The following is a 22,863-nucleotide window of genomic DNA, read 5'->3' as shown; positions in this document are numbered from 1 at the left end:
TTATACATATATATGAAACGATATACAAATAAATAGTTTTCTCCATAGTTTACAAACAGTTTTATTCATTTAACGTTTTAACATTTCTATACGACATAGTACACCTTATTTATTATATAGATCTCTAATAATATAAATGTAGACTGTACAAGACGCGGTTTGATCGTTGGAACCCAACGAAATTACGACTTAAGTGTTTACATTAAATAAGTAGAAAGCATATTTTTCAATCGGTAATGTATATATAGGAAAATATTACAAAACAAATCGACTTTGTTTTCGTAGCTATCTAAACGATATTTTCACTTTTTCTTAAATCGCTATCTTATCATATCAAAATGATACTTGACCCCGCTATGTACAAATTTTAATACAACGTGCGCAATTCTACTGATCGAATCATATTAAATGATCGGTGCGATGAAGGAGTTGCAACTTTCCTTTTATCAGAACTTCAAAATACGTACACGAGTATACGTACAAGTATACGTATATTATTTTTAATCATCGTAGGTACTTGGTGATGTTCGTTCTTCGTACTTCACCTTTCATTATATCGATCGTTTTTTTCAATCGAAAACCACCTTCGACGATGCCGGAAAAACCGAACGAACATATAAATAAATAAAACATAATAAATTATAGAACCTTAAATGGTTTCTTTGACGTTGCCGTTGATGGTGGCCATTTCGTGGTCCGTGTTTTTGTTCCTACCGTTCGATATCGTAACGATGTCTTCACAGGTCTGGAAATTTATAAAAGCTTGATTGCTTGTCGGCAATTGGCATTAGAACGCACGGATGACGAATGTTACGAATGACAGTAAAACTGTCCACGATTATCGTATTAAAACAATGAGAGTGAATTACCCATAGTCTCTTGTTGTAATTCTACCTTGTAGGAAGGATTGTCGTACGCCGACGTGCTTTTACGGGAAGATATGTCAGCCTTACTGCTAGTTCTCCTTTTCATGAGCATCATTAAGAGGATCAGGGTCGATAGGATAGCGAGAGATGCGACGATAGCTACCACTACCAAAGGCCCGTAATAATCGCCCTCGTGAAGGGGCAACGATGCAAGTTTCCCCGCTGAAAAATCGGAACGTTCAGTTTTACGTTAGAATCACTGTTATTTCCAGTTTTATTTAATTTTTTAATTATACGTGTACCTTGTTGCGATACCGTGGCCGGCAAAAGTACACCGGGTTTAGTGACGAAATCTTGCACGTTGCTCTTTTTTATTCTTCCGTTTGTCAGGTAAACTTCGAGCCACAAACGATACCTGGTGCCCGGCTTAAGATCGCTGATCACCGTTTTCGGATGCAAGTCGTTCTTGGCGATCTTGAACGTGCTTGTGTCTTCCTTGCCACTGTCACTTTGATAAATCGCTCGATAAATATTCACGTACTTGTCTTCCGGATAAGGTACACCGGTCCAAGTTACTTCCACACCTGTCGACTTGATCGTCTTGATCTCCACTTTCACGTCGAACGAGTATGGATTCGGCTCCATCGAGGTAGTCACTTCAATCTTCCAGGGGAATATTACGATGTTATTATTACAGGGCGATAATATTAAAAGAGAATGTACAGCGGTGAGCTTGACGCTTATGAAACTAACCTTATAGCAATTATTATGACAATTATTATTAACTTCAAACTTTTGTTTCGTAAATTTATTTAACGATTTATTTTATAAATACTCACTGTTTTCTCGTTGACCAGCTCTGTCAATTGTCCTGGGAATGGAACAAAGAGGATTCCGATCTCGTAGGCGGTCGATGGCCGAAGATTCTCGATCACGTAATTTCTCACCGCCCTGTGGATCAACGGTGTTCCGGCGTAAACCTTTGCGTCGTTCTCTTTGTATCTTAACTGAACGCCGTCGATAAATTGTGACTCGTATTCCGTGAATTGTCTCCACATCACGTTGATCCACGTGGAATTTGTCTCTGTGACATGGAGCTCAGCGTCAATCGGTATTTGAGGTGGCAGCGTTGTCGCTTCCGTACGTTTCTCTAGCGTTCTCACGCTGTAGATTTTGCTGGTGGGACTGTTGGCCAAATCCTTCAGCTTCACCGTGATCTTCACTTTGTACTCGGTAGAAGGCTTCAAATCGCCTAGCTCGAACTCGAGCTGCGGAGTTGCGATCAGGTCGTTTGGTGGCGCAAATACTTGCGACTTCCAGGTAGATACATCGAAATTTCTGCGCGATAGAAAAGGAAAGTACATATATATACATATATATATTATATAAGATGTATATATACGTATATATTTAGAACATCGCAGGGTTTAACAGCTAAACTTTGTCTGTGTATTCTATAAGTATAGTCAAGCAAAGAATGTTATAACATAGATCATTTAAGACTCTATTAAAAAGTTACGATAAAAATACGGAATAATATCGTCTCTAATTTTATGCCATTAGATTTTTTCGTGTGCACAACATGTGTCGATGTCGTGTGATGAATTGATACAAAGAGTTGATTGATACGAAGACAATCGAGATGAAGTAAAATTGAAATAAGCTTCGTAGGATAATAAAGCTTTTATTGCTAATTTTATATCGACAGAAATCGGATGCCAGTAGCAAATGATTATGTCGATTTTAAACCTATTTTAGTCTCGTATATCGTATTTTTATCACTTACTAACTTTTTAATAAAGCTCGGAATAACCTACGTTTATAGGAATATTTCTTATTTCTCTAATTTCTGGATAATCTTCGATTAATTTTGATACTGATATAAAGTACGTTTTATCATTGGTGTATCGCAGCTCGACGCGTCCATGAAGTCCAACTAGAACCTGTGGCACCGTGAAAACGAGTCGAACGGTGTTCTCGTCGAGAGCCTCGAGGACCTGCACGGTGACCTCGTCCGAGGAGGAAGCAACAGGGAATCCAGGAATGGCACCAGGCAATGGAAAGCCCGCTGGCACGTTGTGCTCCATACCTAGATTTCACGAACAAAGGTAGTTATTTTAATCACATTGAAACGTCGTTGTATAGGCCTGACGATTCCAAGTAGCACGAATAACTCGAGCGATAAATTAATAATATCACAAAAAATCAGTTTTGTCATCGTAAAAGTCTCTCACGACTCGTTCAGAGATTATCAGAAACCTTCGAACGCGTTCATCAAATTGGTTTTTGGTTTCCTCGAATATTTATAGGGACTCGAGACCATGTGGAACAACGAAGAAACGAAACTTAATGGCAGAAAAAGACGAATCGTTCACGAATTCCATAAAAGATTGTTGCTGAACAGGGACGAACCTGACTGGTTGGGCGTTTGTGCTGCGAACGGATGATTCAAGTGCGTGAGTCCTGAATGCGGTATATGAGCGTCAATGTGAAGCGGCAGAGTGGCGGTTGCGCCACTCGCCACGTTATGGGGTATGGCTGGCTGTCCGGGATAATGTTGGAACGGTCCAGGATTGGGATCGTGTTGCCCGATATGAGCTAAGAGTTCCTCGATCTGCTGGGGAGAGTTCGGTATGTCTGACGTGTGTATGTGATAGGTCGTCTGACCGTTTTCGTCCTTCTGTGTGTAAATATGCGGCTTAGCTGGTTTCTTTGGTCCGTTAGCTGGGACAAAGTATCCAGGCTGTATCTGATTGTTGGACGTGTGTTTCTGACTAGATATCTGTTGATGGATATCGTACAAGCCGGGGTGACCCTCAGGTGGAGCGTGTTCCAATTGAACGAGGCCTGGATGTTGAAGGTTGATCAGATGATACAGTTCCTCAGGAAGAATCTCCTGACCTGGATTTCGTTGGCCCTGTTTCGGTCGACCACCCAATCCTGCCGGAGGCTTGTCGCTGGCGGAAGCTTTCTTCTTTGGATTTACCGGAACGATCACATTCGGGTCGACGTTATCCGGAGCATTGAGCGTCGAGCCTCTGTAAGGTGGACCAACCGCGGCGGAGTTGTCTAGTTGCGCGTTAAAACCATCCTGTGGAATACCCTGACCGTTGTTGGCGGTCGCGATCGTGAATCCTGGCCCCATTTCTTGCTGTGGATTCAACGGAACGAACTGCGGTTGATCCGTCGCATAGGGAACCTTTTGCACCGGTGGTAGCTTGTTGGGATTCACAGACCCAGGGATGAATTGGTGATTCTCGTTTCCATTCGCGTTTACGTTTGCGTTCATGTTCGCGCCCATCGAGGAGCCAGTCTTGTCCAAGAATTTGTCCGGAGCCAACGGGCCAGGGAAATAGTCGTCTTTATGCGGTTTCGAGATTGGCTCGACCGGTTTCTTTGCGTCCGACTTAGTCTTGATGGCCTTTTCTTTGAGACGTTCAGTTGGCGTCGAAGGTTTTTCGGTATGAGAGGGTAAATGGAACACGTTCTCTATGGTAGGATGCGTAGGCTTATAATCGGGACTGTATGGTCCGTTGTATGGTACGGTTGGGTGTCCAGGATCCATGGGGTAGTGGAAGAGTCCATGAGTGGTGGTGTCTGTGTGCGCGTGAACGTCTTTCGAATCTTCCCACAAGGAGGAAGTCGCTGGATCCAGTTGGTGGCCGAGCCCAGCCGAATCCGACTTGTTAATCGGTCTTTTGTTATCGTCGATCGTTTGCCGATTGAACGCGTCTGTGGCTAAGGGGCCGGGAAACGCGGGCGTCGCGTTCGTTCCTGCAATGAGTAATAAAGTCGATTGTCACAGAGGTGTTCGTCGAATTGAACAGTGTCGACCAGCCGTCCGAATTCTTCATGCATATTTACAGCGAGAGGTCCGAGTATGTACAAGCGTAGCCGTACAAAGCATGCATTCGCAGTTTCTCCTTCCTGCTTCGATCGTCACTGTAAAGATTCTTTTCGTTCATTGTATCTTTTACGGGGTTTTGGGATATTTTTCTTATGTTAAGTGTAAAAGGAGAGATCTACGAAAGGCAATACATACCGAAGCTAAAGTATACTGAGATGGAATTGCAACTGTAACGAATACGAAAGAACATATGAGATGAAAGGGAGAATGTACAGTGTTTCGTTAAATTGAAAGTCTTCGTCGTTGAACGATGGAAAGTGTGAGACGTGAGGATATATTCGGGTGTATGTACATACACGTCACATTTGCACTGGAGAGTTCCAGTCAGGTCCGCATGGCGGATAAGCGTTCACCCTCTACCCATAACCAATCTAACGTCTCCTCTTCGTGATAGCAATCTCCTCGATGCCACTAACGCGTACGTTGATATCACCGCCACCAAGGAATCGAACATCAACGATTTACGGTACCGATCAAACAAATTTCTACTTTGCAAAATTACATCAAACAGATATACAGGTTGACCCATATTCGATAACTTCTATCATTAATTAAACAATAACGGATTTTTACCCAAATGTGGATACATTTTTAAGTCAAGAAATAGCGCTTAAATACAGATCCGTTTTACCTCTTAAAAATTGTATCGAATATTCTTCTGCACATCGTAAGCATTCTGCGAATTTTTGCGTATGTAAATTTCGCATGATCTTTCACGAGCCAGTGGATATAAAAATCCGCAGTCCAATAACTCCTTATTTAATCCAATAATTTCTTCGATTTAGAACATCCTGTATATCTGCTATTTAACGAGGAAGATCGACGCACAGGTTTGCTTAAACGATCTTCCGGTCGTTAACGCGGCCCACGGAAACGGTCGTTTTGTCAGCTCGTTTCTTTGACTATTTTCATGTTTTCCGTCACGCAAGCACGGATTTACCTGGCGACTGGTTGGATGGATGACTGCAGCTCCACTCCAAGCAACATTCGTCACCGGGTAGATGCATTAACGCGGCCTGATAAGACGGACAAGGTAAAGTAGCAGGTGGTAGAGCCGGGACCGGTGGACAAGCCGCCTGACAGGACACGTTTCCCATCTCGCAGTAACATCGCTTCTCGCATCCGGTTACGTTTGCCGGCAGCTCGCTCCAATTGTCGTACGTGTTGCCCTCGTAATTACACGAACCATTATTTCTGCATCGCACTTCCTACGATCATGAACATCGTCGATTCAGCGATCCTTCGTGTTATTATGTACACGCGTATCGTTCACGTTTGCGTACGTTGACGTCTTAGAAAAGATCGACGTTGTCTCAGATATTCCTTGTACAAAATCCATTGACGTTGCATCGCGAAACTTTTTCGTTCGGATTTCCTGGGCTCTCAGCGAAATATAACGAACTTAAACGAGTTTCGGACGATCCGAGACTTACCTGAGGACAGCAGTGAGGAGGTTTCGGGACGAAATTCGGCGGCACCGTCTCCCAGTCCAAACAGTGAGGGTCTAGAACGTCGAGTCCAAAATCCGTGGGACACTCGATCGTCAAACACTCGGTTTTACCTCCTTCGGTGCAAGTGCAGAACGAGATACATTCGTCGTACCATTCCGCACCCATCTTGTACGTTTTCCCCATGTGACTACAGGAACTCTTGTCTGCCATCTTGTCCGAGATATTCGTCTTGACCACTTCCGCGGGAAGAAAAACCTGCAGCGCTGGACCAGTTCGAGTTCCATCCGTTACTCGCACGTAGTACGAGTGTGCAGGATCCAGATTCGATATGATACCCTCTGCGTTCACGTATTTTCTCATTTTTACAATACCGTATCATCTATTACGACAATTACGTTCTTAAGGCTAGTCCGTATATTCTCACCTTTGTCAGGTTTCTGCTGCCTCCACACGTGATTGTTGTCGGATATCTCCACGGTCACATCCTGCGGATTCTTAGCCGACAACTTCAGCTTGATCGCCGTCGAGTTCAGTACCTTTACGTCCGTAAGGTTTACGGTCAAGTCGGTCGAGCTTTCCGGTTTGATCTCGTGATCGCCCAAGGTAACGTCGCAGAGAGTGATCGTGCAACACGCGTCTCTAAAATACAGGACGACGAAAGCTGACAGAGCGAACGAACATGTAAAACTATTGTTTAATACGTTTTCACCGAAGCAACAACGAGCAACTTTTCGCTAATGTTCCATGTTCTACGAAAAGATTGACTGGTTGTTGTCCAACGTTTATCCGTGTTTCTTCTTTGCCTGTCATCTGTAACGAAGGTTCGTTCCTGTTGCCTCTTCCCGTTTGTAAAGATTAAAGAAAATTAAGAAACACGCGACAGAAGCAAACGTTCCAATTCGTACAATTTGTTGACTATTCCGCAGCTAGTTTTCAGGAACAAATATCGTATTGAAATCGAAACACACTGTCGCTTTACCGAGGACAGAGCGTTGGCTGAGGAAACATAGGGCGACAACAGGCGACGAAAAGTTCCAAGAAAGTTGGTTCGATGAGAACGCGTCTTAACTTCGAACCACAAATTTCAGAGCAAACTGTAGAGAAATCGGGAACGACGATTCCCCGTACCTTGGGTCGGTGAGCACGACGCAACGATCGTGTTGATTCGTCACCGAAATCGTGTCGTTCGGAGGACATCTTTGCTGGCACTTTAAATTGCCTCCCGCTTCGCAGATGCAGACCCTGGAACAGCCATCTTCCACTCGTTGACCCCTCATTATCGTTTTGTTCCCAAAGACGCATGTTTCTTCCGGTTCGGGCGCTGCACGACAAGAACGTAAGATTCGACAAAGTAATATGATGCCTGACATTTTAACATACCGAACTCACCTGAATCGGCGGCACAGACCAAAATAGCGCAGCACGCTTCCTCGTTGACGATCTTCTCTTGACACAGCGGATCCTCGATTCCACGGTTCGCTCGAACGTACGGCGAGGAGCAAAGCGGCTTGCAGTCTACGGCTACGCCATTTTCACCGCACACGCACTTTTCCTCGCAACCCCTAACGATCTTCTCTCCGATGGTGTACGTTCGGTTTCCTTCCACGCACACGTTCACCGTTGGTAGCAAAGTCGAGGAGATATTTATGGCCGTCTCGTTGTGAGATGCCACGTATTCGCCGCCTGCGTGAAACATCAACGTTCGTTTCTTTCGTTGTTTGGAAAACACCGGACAATGAACTTCTAATTTAACCAAAAACTAAGTCGATCAAGTCAAGATTCTTTGCGAAGTTATCAATTTTACATTATCCAGCTACCTACTTGGTATTCGACGTCTCAAAGAAAGACATCTTAGTTTCATTAATTTATTTGTCACAAGGAAATGATATAAATAGTTGTAAATCCCAAGGGAAATTTGAGGAAATAACGTTTACGATTGTCGTTCTTCTGTGCATTTTAATTTATCGATTCGATCGTTGTACGCGGAAGAGAAGACACGTTGTCCTACAGTTTTCTCACCTTCGACTTCCTTGTCATCGTCGTCCATACTGACATCACTCAGATCGGTGATGTTCGAGTGCAAGGAATTGGTCGGTTCTGGCGCCGACATATTCAAAGCTCTTCCTCTGGCCGCTGTTGTCTCCTCCACCGCGTGAACACCTTCCGTGCTACTCTCTGTGGACGAGGAATAGTCGCTGGTCGATGATTCGATCGGTATCGAGAAATTCGTTGCAGTTACGATAGGCTCGCCACGAAATAGAAAGGGTATCGTAGCTGCTACGGTTTCCATCGATCTCGTGGTCGCTTCTTCGACCGATATCGACGACGATGACGACGACGACGACATCGGCATCGTCGTCACGGTGGTCGCGGCGTCGTTGCTTTCGCCGCGTTTCAATTCATCGTCCTTGAAGGTTTTCTGGTATTTTTGCTCGGTCTTGACCTTGAAGTCAATCGGCTTCTTCTTAGGCTCGATGGTGGTCTTGGAGTCCTGTTCTTTGCTCGGGTACTCCGATTTGCGGTCGATCGTTTCATTCCTCGCGTCACCGTGTAGCGGTTCTACTGCTGGTATCTCCTCGATAACGGCGCCTGAAAATTCGATGAATGCTCCTTATAAAATACGTTCGAGATCAATTTTAGTTTCGAGTTTCGAGATCTTGTAATTACAATTTGTATTTCGATAAATTCATAGTTCTAATTGTGGAATCTGTTTAATTTCACTTTATTTCCTTTACTCGATTAAAAAATCAGTGGCTCTTGTTTTTTATACTTCAGGCATTGTGTTCTACGGTCGTTATCCGAGAATTGCTCGATAATGAACAATTTTTCAGATGTCCCAGATACCGAATATTCGATCACCGAGATCGAGACATATCGCATGGTTCGACGTTTAGGATTCAGAAATGATCTGTCGTTAAGTATGAGATTAAATTCGTTATCGTTCGGTAGTCAGTTACAGACCAACAAGTTGTAATTTATATCGTCGTTACAGTTGTGACTTCGATTATATCTCGTGGCACGTTATCCAAATTTCCTTTCATACGTTCTTTTCTTATTCTAAATACGTACACAGCATTGGAATATCAGTTTGGCTGTCGAACGTACCGATACTCATCGAATCGAATCGTTGCGTTTTAAGATTCGAAATCATCGAGCAGCTCCGTAGCGCGTTTTGTAACAGCGATATATATCGACCTCGTCCATTACACGCTCGCGTTACTTTCTCCTCACTGACATGTATCTTCTGTGCTATCCATCTCAGCATAGCGAACTCTGTACTACTATTATTATTACAATTATCATTATATACAGGGCGTACCGAACTTCCCGAGACTAGGATTACTTAACTGGACTCTATGAAACACTCGACGTACACGATCTCGTAAGAATGTTACATCTGCAGATCAAAGAGAAGAGACGGCGCAACATACGTTTGTTTTGCAACTACGCCGCGTTCATCCAAAGAACCTCGTCTCTCCTTCTTTTTATCTATGCCCATCGACTACGCGTCACGCTTCCATCATTTCGTCATAAAGATTTTTAAAAGTCAACACACTACAATACACTATAGTCGCGAAATCATCGACCTCCTAAATTACAAACGCGGAGGTGAGTCGAATTTATGACACTTTCAAGCGTTTTCGCTTCCTTATTTTAACTCTACTGCGATTATAGAATTCTGATCTTCTCCTTACCTTAGTAGACGAGAAAGATCTTCAACAATTAAGTTATCAAGAAAATTAGATAAAATTATATTTAAGAAGATATTTCACAAAATATTAGAAAATCACGGATACCAAAGACAATCGTCCCATATTTCGCCTAAGTTTGAGCTACTTCTCGCGATTAAAAAGAATTTACGCTTACGTTAAAAATGAACGTAGCAGGGTCGAAGCTGACGGTGACAGAAACCTGAACGACAGGTTCGAACGCTCGAGGTATCGCGTTTCCTAGCGGTTGTATCCGAATGCTATTAGAAGAATCGCGAGAAGAGAGAAGCGGAGAATCGCCGTTTTCATGGATGTTTCGCAACGGCATAGATTCATCAGCGATATTATGACGAGGCAGAAACTTTCCATCCGGGGCTGAAAACGCGCACGGGATGCGCTGTTACGTCAAACAAGCTGGCCGATCTCGTCGTTCCCATCCACCGTTTCTTTCGCCGATTTACCCGCGGTCGAGATCGAGTTTTTGCCCTGCAACGAATGGTCGAACCGTGCAAAACTAACGTAACAGTATCGCGAGCCGTTTCTGCGAATCGACCGCGTCGATCGTTTAGATCGTTAGAGGTTCGCATTTAGGTCGCAGACGTGTACGGCTTCGCGTATTTTCCAACTTTGCAAGTTTCGATTCAGACGGAACGACTATTGTTTCTTCGGATTCTTAGTTCGTCGAGGAATCTTCACGATGGACACTTTAAAAGCGGATGTTTCGACCGGTTGAGAGTGGGAAGACGCGTCGATTGGTCGGTTCCTATCGAAAGTCGGACCAGGCCATGACTTTTATCGCATGAATGGGGAACCGTAACGGTGCGACCGGTTCACACGAGGCCACTGCTCGTCATCGGGATCCACCTGACGTCGGTGGCCGGTCGCTTCGAACACAGCGTGTAACGATTTTACGCGTAAGTAGGTGATGGTCTCCTTTTCCGCCCGGACGCATACATATGCATCGACGCTGGCCGAAAGAAGGACCCAGTACCCTTCGTGTCGCGTTCCTTTCGTTACCTGCTGCTCTTCCAATGGAATTTTTCCGTGCACAGAGTGAGAAGGTTTAAGAAAGATATTTTATGTTCCATTAAAAAAAATTTCACCATACGTGTTCCAGCAAGCAGTACAATTTTGTCCCCTGGAGTCTCTTCATACGATCATTCAGGTGTTTCTATTAAAATGTTCCAGCTTGTATGTTTAAAGATAGATTTTCACGTTGTATATTAATTTTCTGCTAAATATATGTAATATCGTGATATAGTATATTTACAAGGAGTGGACAATAGAGATGTTAATCAGACAGAAAAAGACGATTGTTGTTCAACCTGAACTATTCACACCAAACGTACAGAAAACAGCGCAACTAAATAACTAGATAGCGACTCGACTTTTACCAAAACGCAATCAACACTCTCTCGGCAACGCCACTCGCAAACTCCGCTTCTCCGCTCACACTCTGCTTTTCGAATCACCCTCTGTTTCTCGACCAACTCTCTGGCCGTTGTCGCATTCTATTGTCTTTTCTAGGCACACGTGTTCTGCAGACGCTCGTAGCCAGGGTCACGTAGGTCTTTTCTACGAAACTATGCACTTGAAAAGACCGATGACATATTGATGGACCCGACGGCGCCTCGGCTCTCGCGACATTGTTCATGGTTCGCCCGATATCTTTTGGGCCTTTCGTCCACGATACTACATTTATGTACTACTCTATTTTTATTGTTATAAAAGTCACACTTTTTCGAGTCGTGGAAACGTATCGCGACAGAAAATAGAGTCCTAACTGAATTAACGAGGAGACCAAAGAAACGATAATTTTAATAGTTAAGACGCGTGATTAAATTTAAACTGTCAACCTTTGACTTACATTGCTGCGATCTTTAGCCTGTCATTTTTTATAAAAAGCTTCTCCGAGAAGAAAGGAGGAAACGTGGAAACCTTTCGAAGCCCGTGTTGCGTGTGCTCAAAACGATCTAACTGCATCCTGCGCCAAGTGTTTCAATTCGAGATCGTAGCCGCGAGATTATTTTCGAGAGCATATTTTATAGTTTCTAATACAATCTGGACTAATTATTAACGCTTAATTTAATCGCACGATGATCGAACACTGATGCTGCATTGCTTGAAAAATCCTGTTTCTCGGATGAAAAAGATCCACTGCGCCCAAGGACGTCCAGTGCAACGATACTTCACAACCGATCACTCGATGAATGTCGTTGCATCATTCGAAGAGAACTGTGGCCGAAGAGTTACGGTATACGTATTCCCCTAACTTTTGGTAATCGTGATTCGTTTCAAATACGCAAATATATGCCAAACGCGTTGTTTCTCGTTCCAATGAATAAATTGATACATCATAGTCTTTCGTCCCTCCTCATACAGTACTTAAAGCAGATTTTACCAATGCTTTCGGCAAACTTTTACGTTTTACTTTTCTCCTAACAGATAATCGTTCGATTCTCACGAGATTTAGGTCGGCATACCTCTTCGAACATAACGGAAGATCGCTTCGAGAACGTTCTACCATCCAATGAAAATGGAGAACAGCTGGTTTGGACGTTATTATCGAGAAATCTGCTTCCGTTTGCGAGGAACGATTCGGTTTCGACCCCGATGAGGCCGCGGGACAAGAAAGCTGGCCGTGGAACGCGGAATTACTCATCGCGCATTAAGAGGATCTTCACTCGGCTTCCTCGTTGCCGGAAGTCGCGCGTCGTCCGTGAACCCAAGCCAAGAACGAAGCGTTCGACCGCGTTTAATTGTTAACTGCGCGCTCGACTTTCTTAAACGCGATTACGTAATTGAACTTGAAGAAGAAAACGCTCCATTTACAATCTTTGTTCGTAATTTTCTTTCTGCATACTTTCCTGTTCAATCACCTCTGACTGAACTCGTCTTTAAAATCGTGAAACGTAGCTACCGAAGTTAGGAAAATTGGTCAGTGTCTCGTCACGAGTAATGTCGTTATCAGGTATATTTGCCAGCGTCTCGACATGTTTATCATCGTAAATGAGGTGTTGGTGGTTTCAATTTCGTGCAGGCTAATCGCGTTAACGCTCGAGGTATCCTCTGCTCGCAGTCACGGCGCGAATTTCGTTCCGGTTCTGCGTTCACGGAACCCTCGCGATCATAATCCAACGAGCAAAGAAACTCCTGGAGCAGCTTCTGTCGTTCCTCCCGAAGACCTTGAACCGCGCTGCTTCTCCGTAGAAGAACAACCATTAGCGTAGCCTAGGTCGAAACAGACGCAATCACGGTGGAAGAGGAGAGGAGAGCGTTTGAATTTTTCTCGAGCAAAGTTCAAATTGAACGGAATGTAAGAAAGTTTAGGCGATTGAGACCAGAAAAGAAATCTCTGTAAAACGTACTCGTTCCTTTGCGAAACACTCGGCGAAAAACTTATCTCTTCTACGTATAAAGTAGACTTCCAGGAAAAAGAGAAATTAAAAGTATTTCGAGTTTGAAAACGACTAATTGGTAGAAACACGAGGCAGCAACTTCGCTCCTTCATATTTCATGAGCAGAATCTGGATTTTTATGCAATCTCATGTGTTTATCAATTATAACTAGATTCCACATGTTTATGTAATTTTATATATTTATGGACAACGAAGTGGAACCAAGATAGAATATTATTTTACCCAACCAAGTGTCATAACGAATACTTCGGCTCGGATGAATTTTAAACTCTTTTAAATATCTCAGAAATGGATAACTAAAGAAATGAAGATCAAATAGAGATTCGTTTCGTCCTGCTAAATATCATCGAGTACTTCGCACGTTTCTGCACGTTACGCGCGTTCTACATACACGTATGTGCGCTCTTACGTTCTTTAATATTCCGTAAGTGCATAAATATCCGTAGTCTATTTACGAGTGTTCTCTGTGGGAAACGAAGAAAAAGATTGGAAAAAAAAGAAGGGAAACGAAACTGGATGGAAACAGCCAGAAGGTAAAAAGACGAGGGGAAAGGGGGAAGTTAAAATAGTCGGTCACCGAGCGTGCCTTTGACCATACGGTATCCTATCCTACTTGCTACTCGCTGCACGATCATTATTTCGTTCCATACATCACGTTTCGTCGGTCCACTTCTTTTTCCTTTTTTAACGACCGATGAGTCGTTAATGAATACCTTTCGGTAGAAATCAAATTTTCATCTCTGCTTGCAAACGTAACAAAATAGACAGAGGTTTGTTTCATTAAGTTCGACACGTTCTTCTTATATTGCTTTTAGTTCCAGTCTCGGCCTCTTCTATGAATTCTTCTAATTCTCGTTATTAATCATCGCTGGAGAGAGAAACGCTAGAGAATAATTCATAAGAGAAAATTCGAGGATAGAATTTCATGGGAAGATGGGACTCTGTCAATCATGTGCACAGTGGCAAAAGTGTTTTCGAATAAACGGAGGTCTGCACGCGCTACTTGCTCGACGGTGGTCTTGCTTCGTACGTTGCATTTCACTTGCCAACTCGCCGGACTTTTCCAGGCGACTTTTACGTTCTGCACGCGACTCCGCGAACGCTGGCTGCTTCCTCGCCTCTCGATCGATGCCGCTTTAACGTTTTTAGCGAACTAAAAGATCGTTCGATTCTTATTTTCAATATGTTAAACGATTCTCGAACTTTCCATGTTTCATTCTCGTTTCAGTTTCAACCGGGGAAAGGACTTTTAATGTCTTGAGGAATTGCTTATCGGTGCAATTGAAATGAGAAATTACCCGTATCGATAACGTTTCGATAATTTCACGTTTCTAAGATTCTTCCATAAATTGTTCTCGAAATTGGAAGACAATTATCTAGAAAATTACGATTTGATTAAAAACGAATGAAAAGAGGCGCGGCGCAGTTAAATCCGCCGGAAACTAAAGATTTAATTCGATAAAAAATGTAGAAACAGATTCAGATCGAGGTCGTCGATCCCTTGTTGCGTGATTATCGAGTTTATCACTTGCTGCAGGCCGAGATATTCCACCGCAGCGAGCGGTTTACGATCCTTGTGCTCGCTTTTGTGCTCCAGTTGATCGACGCGCAATTAATCGATTCCACGGTTCGTCGACCGCGCCGCCTACGACTGAGGAAACGTAAATTTTCACCATCAGCGATCTCTTTATTATCAGCGATTATTTTTCATATTTCACTTTCGACGATTGAGTAATTGTAATGATATCGACAATTTGGATCGTCTGCATCTGCCGGGATCTCGTCAAATCTGTCGTTTGCTGTAGCAAAAATCGAACTGATGTTATTCTTTTCGACATGGATTATTTCAAAAGACGTAATCGATATCACAGTGGTCAAAGTCACCGGTCGATTGCCGGATTTTTGCTCGGTAGCATACCTATCCTAGAACCTGTCTTGCCGGAATGTCGCGGAAAAAATGCCACTTTTAGTCTTTGCGTTGCATTTAGTGTAACTCTGAGGTGTATGAAAAACAGGAGGCTGGCATTTCAAAGGCGGTAGCTACGCCTTGAGAAGGAATTCGTACATTCGGACAGGTGTGGTACGATATTCTAAACAACAGATAAATTTAGCCAGAATTTTTCCCGCAGAAATTCGAGCAATTTACCCTGCAATTCTCATAGCCTGGACCGTAAAGAGAAATTTTGTCGATTTCTATCCTTATCGGTACGAAACAATGGAACTCAAAGTCCTTCCACTTACACTGTACATTATCTGTACTACATTTATTACCATTATTGTTATTATTATTGTGTATACTAAACTATATATATATATCAATTATAAACTATATATTTACTGGAATACGTAAGAAACTATGTTGCTTGAACGAATTGTATCTCGCCAGTATTTCAGAGTTTCGCAATCTGGATGAGGATTCTTTTTCTGTTGGTATCGAATCTCGCGCAAATGTCGAGACTCGTGCACAACTAACGGTTTCAATCTCGAGGAAGTAATTGAAGAAATCACGATACCGGAATGCGAAAGGCAAATCGTATTGTCATCGACGCTTCGACACGGAATTCGCAGTCGGCGTGTTATTTACTTGTCACCGCGTCGCTAAGTGATGGAGGACTTGGTGACTGAAAGTCGTCGAAAGAGGATCCATAGAACTTCGCGATGAGACTTTAGTTCTGCTTATATTACTCGCCCTTTTTGTTCAACGATTTTTATAGAGAAACACAGTCTTTTCCTTTCGTGGAATCTGCTAAGATAAAGCAACTGCTTAGACACACGTGTATGTAATCTTTTGCGCGTGTTCACACGAGACACGTTGAAATACTTTATTAAATAAACTTTCTAAGAGCATAGGCTTCTATTAAAGGAATCACATAGCTGTTCAACTCGGTAGCAATTTCGAGATGGAGGACTTTTGGTAAGGCTATTAAATTTCCTCGGCTACTTTCTAAGCTGTTCCTCTGTTAAACTAGTAAAGAAAGAATTAGTTCGAAAGCAGCCGAGGGTCGAGTTCTGGACGAAGAATCATGAAATCGATCGTCCGTCCATGTGTTTATACATACACATATATTTAGTGGATGTTTTTCTCTAAGAATGAAACAAATCATCGCGTCTACTTCAACTTCGATTGGATTTTGTGTTGTCATTTTGACAAATTCTATCAAATTCATGGTCGAAAGAAGTTAGAAAGTAATTTTTGTCACCGCTTATACTGCTGATTATAGCCTGAACCATACTGCTCCGAGATGTTTTACTATTTTGTTGATATCTTATTTTTCTTTTATTATCGAACGTAGAAAGCAAGCGAAATTAACTCGTTTCAGCTATTATGGAATTTCTAAATTTCTCCAGAAAAATCTCGGCTTTTTCCACAAAAAAAAAAAAATCTTCCCCAATTAGAAACATCAAACTGTCGGTATTATCTGTAGCCTCAATTACTTTTCACGCTATTGGAACTCGAAAGCGATTCATCGAGTAAATATCCAATTACATCTTTCGCTGTTCCGCGTTCGAAGGAAATTAGCAAAATCGTGCTAACTTCTGTTAACCTAAAAGAGGAATTGGCTTAAAAAAAGAAACAGAGGAACGTCTTTCCTTCTACATAGGTTTGCGTTGTACTGTGCTTTCACTCCGTTGCTTCGAGATGCCCCGCCCTTCCTGTTAGCACGACGAATAATCGCAAAGGTTGAATAATAGGATCGAGCGCAAGTGTTTTGTGACGCAATCAGTTTGGCAAGCCCGTTTGGCGTCTCGTTTGAGAATATATAATCATTTGTAATATATTTCGAAACTTTTATAGGTCGAATAATAAATCGCGAGTCACGCACCTCTCGTTGATCGTTCTTACGCAGGTTGTCCTTCTCCGCACGACGTCATCGCCGACCGTAACCTATTTTTGTTTTTCTAATTCATTTAGAATTCTTTCAGAAGTAGAAACTCCCGTCCGTCTTCCTAAGAAGCCACGTTTTCCATTGAACAGGGATTGCGAAATTGAAAAACCAATCTATGTTGGAACGATCGTTCTTATCCGGGCATCGAAGTCACCAAGCGCCGGCTAGCCAGGTTTCCGTTAGAAACGCGTTTTTATCACCTCGATGACAGCTGCGTTATCTCACGTGCCTAATTAAATAAATATCTGTAATGCGTTCTTCTGGCCTTTAAGATATGCAACTAGGTATTTTACGATAACGATTTAATTGCGTTAACGACGTTCAATTGAAAATCGATGCGATTTATCGCGCAGAAGTTCGAAAATGAAATACAAGGATCGCGTCGACTGAAACGCGTCTGACAGGACACGGACAGGACAGAAACGGAGTCTAAATCTATTCAGAGGCTATGTTAACCACGGATACAGACACCTCGCGTTTTTCACAGCTATCTTTTCCACGAGCAGCGTATAATACGGACGCTCGCGTGAGAGCAACTTGAGTAATCGTCCACTGGCTTCTCTGTTAGATTCGTTCACCCAAGAACCGACGTGTTTGCATAGAAGAGCGAACGATCTTTACCTTCGTGGTTCACGCGATGCGTCGTTGGAAGGAATCGCGAACGCACGAGGAGAGAGTCACGAGACGGTCGTTGGTTATGGGACGACAGTTTCTATCGGTTTACTTTTTCCCTTGAGCAGCACTTGTCCTGTCTCATTGTTCTCGCGTGGCCGAGAATAGGGCAAGAAAGTTGTTCGGGGGAAAGTTGGGTGAACAGGTTGGAAAATCGAACGCTTTGGGCAAATAGAGAGACGGTGCACCGCGATAACGTAATTAACGTGCCCCACGGGGCATCAGTGTCCAGCGACCATTAGGTGAAAGTCGTTAACCGGGGAACAATGAGGCGGGAAACGCTACGATTCGGACTTAATTATTGCAATTACGAGGAACAACGATCTTTCTTGTTTCATCTTGCGCATAGTGGGCGAGATCTTCGCATCTCGACGAGGAAGAGAAATATTTGAAACGATCCGGCAAGTTCGTCCGCCTTCTATCAGCCTATCCCGGTCATTGTTTTTCGAGCACCGATGAACAGGTTATGCGGATGACCGGGGGTTAGCGTCGCCAGGTTGTTTGCCGTAACAAAGATATCAAGGGGACTAGGCTCGCGTTAAGAATATAAAGGAGGAGGGAATACGTTCACTCGCATATTTATAGTACCGTTAACCAGGTTACTTCGCCAAGTACAGCGACCGCTTACGAGACTTTGGAGAAGCTCGTTAGTCTGCTGTGCAGTAACTTCATCCTAGTACTCGCTTGTTTTCTTCGTGGCGTGTTTTACACGTGTACGACTTTTACTGCGATCCATGTAACCGAGTATCCATGTAACATTACGTAGGTATGAATGTTCTAGCGATTAGCCGATATTTGCGGAGCACATCGTGTCCCGAATCGCAAAGCCTCCACCGAAACAAAACTTGCTGTTCCTTGAAAAAGTGGCCGCTCGTTGCCGAATATTGCTTCAACGTAGACAAAATGTTTCTGCAAGTTGCTGTTAGTTAGTTCAATTGTCTGGGAAGGTTTAGCAGAAACGAGACGCGGCAAAAGCTCGCTCCACGTCGCTTCAGTGAAGACGAAGCTGAACGCGAATATTTCTTAACGATACTTTTCACCGTTGCACCCGTTATAGCGTTGTGTTTGACCGTTTGACCAGACACACCGATACGTTCCTTTCTCCAGTAGGCAGCTGGCGAAGTTAGGATTATTTCGCGGGAAGAATTATTGCTCGGGTGTCAAGCGTGAACGGCGGCCGACGCAGCAGATCGCGTTCACGCAGAAATTAATACAGATCGGTTCCTCGACCGTGTAACGGTATCGGAAAAAAAAGAAGAAAGACAAAAAAAACGTAGAACGAAGCACGTTTGATTCTTCGTCGATCTAATCGGGTTACGCGTTTCTCGATACAAGGTAATCGAGTAAGACGGTCACCGTTGCGAACGACAGTGATCGAAGAGCTGTGTACGAACCAGATCGTTTCGTTCGATCGTTACACACGCGAACGCGTGAAATGGGAACGATTCTCGCGTGGGACCAACCGCGGAACATGAAATAGAAAGTCGTTGGCGTTACGCGAATTGAAAAAGATTATACGTATCACAGAGGCGTAATCGTCGTTTAATTAGCCTCTCCCCGCTAGAGAAGACGTTTAACTGGCCGGAGAACTTTTCCAAGATGGTGCAATGCGCATGTACGTGCTCGAATCCTCTCGCACGCCTTTCCAACCGAACCGAAGGACAAGCTTCTGCGATTACCTAGTTTGGCATGCAATTAAAAATCTTCCGTTCTCGCTTTACCGGTCAGGACGAGTGTGGTCGTGGGCGTAATTCAGATCACACACCTGCATTTTCGTCTCTATGCCCTTAATCCACCAAGTATCTCTATAGCCTTAATAACTTCAACGTTAGATAATCAACGTATTAAGGATCTGTTTGCACGCGTTAACACCCGAATTCTTCCGTGTTTCTGTTCTATAATAAATTACTTAATCACCGCTCTTCCGTTGTTAGGCGCGAAATCTTCGACTTGAATGAACAATCGTCGCTCGCTGCATCGGGATAACCCAGATACCGCGTGAAATTCGTCGTTCATTGTTTCCTCAATAATCTCGTACACTGTGCGATCACAGGCAGTCAGAAGCCGCGTTGAGGCACGTAGAAAAAAGACGGAGGATTTGGTCGACGAAGAAAGAGAGACGACGGGAAAGGGACTTGGGAGAAAGGTGGCTACACGAAATTCCATTCTGATCGGATCGGGTCTGGCGAGATCTAGCAAGCGAGTCGAAATTAACGAGACTAGAGGACGTTTTGTTCGCTCTCGTTATCAATCCGTTAGTCGAGTGATCCTTGGACAATTTGCTCCGAAACATTTGTAATTACAGAATTAAAATCGAATAAAGACAAATTAATTGAAATTGGATTGGAAATGAAAGCATGATACAATATGTTTTTAATGGAAAAGGTACGACACATTCAAAGACAGCAGGTCTATAAATAAAGAAATTGTTACGTCAAACAGATCGACGATTCGAACGACGAGCTAACTGAAACTCCTTGGCTAACAAGTTAAACCCGTGACCGTAGTTAGTCACCGCGCTTGGCTGTTGACGAAACTATTTTCGGCTGAAGAGCTCGGTTGAATCATGTTTACCTGCCCACTGCTTCAGCTGTTCCATTCGTATGCATGACAGGCATCTCCGTTGGCGATCGAGAGAACGATAACTTGGAAAGTCAACAGCTTCGAAGCCTGTAAGTTTTCTTCGTTAGGAAGAAACACGAAACGAAATTCTGCGGAATTCGTCCGATTTCGGTTCACCGCAACGCGACATCCAGCGATCGACGCCGTCCGTCATCGTCAAAATGATTTTCGGCGACTTTTCGCCGTTTCTAATTTGACCGTGTGTTCTCGCCTTTCCTCGCGCGCCGCTGTCGATCCGCTCGACTTTATTTTTTCCAAGGCCGTTCGTGGACACGAATACGTGTCGACCAGTTTGCCAACTGGATTCAACACTACCGTTAACGCGTCTCGAGTCTCTGCTCCTCGCACTATACACCGCCACGAGTCTGTTTACCTTCTCGATCGACCCACAGGACCGCCACGAGGAACACGTGCCGCCATTGAATCGATTTAGGCGCGCCACTTTCAGTTGTAATTGCAATTTCAATTCTCTGTGGCTTTTAATATTCGTCGATTGATCGGTTCAGGTTGACACGATGCACAGTTTCCGATCATCGAGTTAGTGCCACGCGAAACTTTCGTATTGTTCGTTCTTCCAAGAAAATTAAAAGGGGCGCGAGCAAACTGTCTAATAGCAACATTTATCGACGTAAGAGTCGCGAGTGGAAAATCAAGTAATCGCTATATGTTCGATGAGAATTTGAAGAGTCAAGTAGAATTTGTTATTTACCTGACAGTAATCTGTGTATCATGCGTTTTTAATTCGATAGCCAGGAGTTGTAGATGCGATACCGACCAACTCTGATTTCTGAAACTTTGTGGAGCCATTCTTCGATTTATTTAAATATTCTGTACTTGTTACAGAGAAATGCCAACCGGTTTTGCGTTTCGCAACGTCGATGTCAATCTTTCCCAGCGGATAGCGCAACGAATTCGAGCAACGAATTTAATCGACTATTCGCTACCAGATCGGTTTCGAAATGAGTCCTTAACCGCGTAGAAGTCCCGGATGTGGAACCGAGACGATGTCGCGCGATTTCCATCGACAGCAATCGCGTATCGGTCGATATTCGTGTTAGTGGGCGACCTGGACGTCAGGCGATTTCTCGAACCGATCTTCCTCCATCATCGGCGAAATCTGTTTTCCCTTTTGGGAAAACACGTTCGAAGAAAAGCAGCTTCTTCGTACAACTATCGCGTGTCTGCTTCTTTTTTACGATTTTATTCGCGAGGATGACATCAGATCTCGAACGAGGACGTGATAGAATTTTTCGCCAGTTTCACGCGGTATACCGTTACGATCACGTCGCTTCGTGGCGATGCTCTCTTATGGTTGCGTTTCACGTCTGCTTTCAGGGTGTCGATGTTCCGTTACGTAACGACCTTTTGCTTATCGCCTCTTTTTATTAGGTCAATTACTTGCTCGATTCCATCAGATCGACCAAACTGTTCAAGATCGGCCAAACGTTTCTATATTGACACGTTCACCAACGATCTGCCATCGAATGTTTGCTAGAAAACACTCGAGATTTTTCCTATCGAAGTGTGAAACGCGGCGCGCGTTTTACCTGGGAAAGACACGAGCGTCGCGGGAAAAAGCGCGAAACGAATCGCAAGGAATCGAGACTCCGGCGCAGGTCGACAAGAAAGCGCGCGACGAATCGCGGAGGAAAAACACAGCGATGGGAAAAACCAGCCAAAACTCACCAGTGGTGGTTTGAATCGGTGTCTCGACGTCAGCAGCCGACGACAACGCGACGACCCCGCCTATCAGGCAAAGTCCTGCGATCGCGCGCAGAAAACATCTTTCCTGGATACGCATCCTACCGCATTCTTCTGTTACGGTTCCTCGGAAACGCTGTTGAAACACCAACCGTGCACTCACAGGCTAATTTGTCATACGATCAAACCGTAGGTAAACGAAACAAAACTCGAACAAACGCACAAAGACAGCAAGCCTTTTAAATGCCAAACGATCGAAGATAGACTGTCCTTTCTTCTTTGTCTTTCACGAATTATCGGCGAATAGACGACTTTATTTAGCGTAATAGCGAACGGTCAAAGCCTTCCTACGAGTTGTTGCAGCTCGAAGAGGGTAACAACACAAACGAGGTACGCGCGGTTCGGTTCACTCGGTTCACTGGTTTGTTGCTGGTCGGTTCGGTCGCGATCCGTGCCGAGGCCGGAGGTGAAGTGCACCGGTGAGCGGGATCTACCTCCTCCTTGCCGGTGTTGGCGTTGTTGCCTCGCTTACCTTTCATTCCTCCTCTCCGGCCAGCCGGAGAATTCTCCACGCTTACCTTGCTACAGGCTCGCCACGCGATTCTACAGGCTGTTCCCGGAAAGCTGG

At 43.9% G+C, this 22,863-nt stretch overlaps 1 protein-coding gene across 2 annotated transcripts; it reads right to left on the bottom strand.

The window, feature by feature from the left end:
• Positions 1 to 45: 45 nt before the first annotated feature.
• Positions 46 to 22,863, bottom strand: sas (stranded at second). Of its 2 annotated transcripts, none has more exons than XM_033333153.2 (13): positions 22,221 to 22,863; positions 8,244 to 8,813; positions 7,614 to 7,907; positions 7,353 to 7,545; positions 6,649 to 6,863; positions 6,207 to 6,562; positions 5,714 to 5,981; positions 3,279 to 4,640; positions 2,757 to 2,955; positions 1,706 to 2,204; positions 1,169 to 1,529; positions 895 to 1,088; positions 46 to 745 (listed from the first exon to the last, which is right to left on the bottom strand). In XM_033333153.2, exons 1-13 carry the CDS (start codon positions 22,333 to 22,335, stop codon positions 650 to 652), a joined length of 4,722 nt encoding a protein of 1,573 aa, XP_033189044.2. In that variant the 5' UTR covers positions 22,336 to 22,863; the 3' UTR covers positions 46 to 649. The 2 variants fall into 2 exon arrangements, with proteins under 2 accessions (XP_033189044.2, XP_033189052.2); XM_033333161.2 differs by having other exon boundaries at positions 870 to 1,088; positions 22,221 to 22,862.

Source organism: Bombus vancouverensis, chromosome 14 (genome assembly GCF_051014615.1).
Source record: "Bombus vancouverensis nearcticus chromosome 14, iyBomVanc1_principal, whole genome shotgun sequence".
Taxonomy (NCBI): domain Eukaryota; kingdom Metazoa; phylum Arthropoda; class Insecta; order Hymenoptera; family Apidae; genus Bombus; species Bombus vancouverensis.
Note: the sequence above shows the minus strand (reverse complement) of the source record. Positions and strands in the feature narration are given on the sequence as shown.

Bases quoted from the DNA above. Each gene is read 5' to 3' on its own strand.
- sas (XM_033333153.2), bottom strand. From the start codon at position 22,335: ATGCGTATCCAGGAAAGATGTTTTCTGCGCGCGATCGCAGGACTTTGC. The intron at 5,982-6,206 runs GTAAGTCTCGGA...TCATGATCGTAG, and splicing joins CTCCTCACTGCTGTCCTCAG to GAAGTGCGATGCAGAAATAA. The intron at 746-894 runs GTAGAATTACAA...ATAAATTTCCAG, and splicing joins ACGACAATCCTTCCTACAAG to ACCTGTGAAGACATCGTTAC.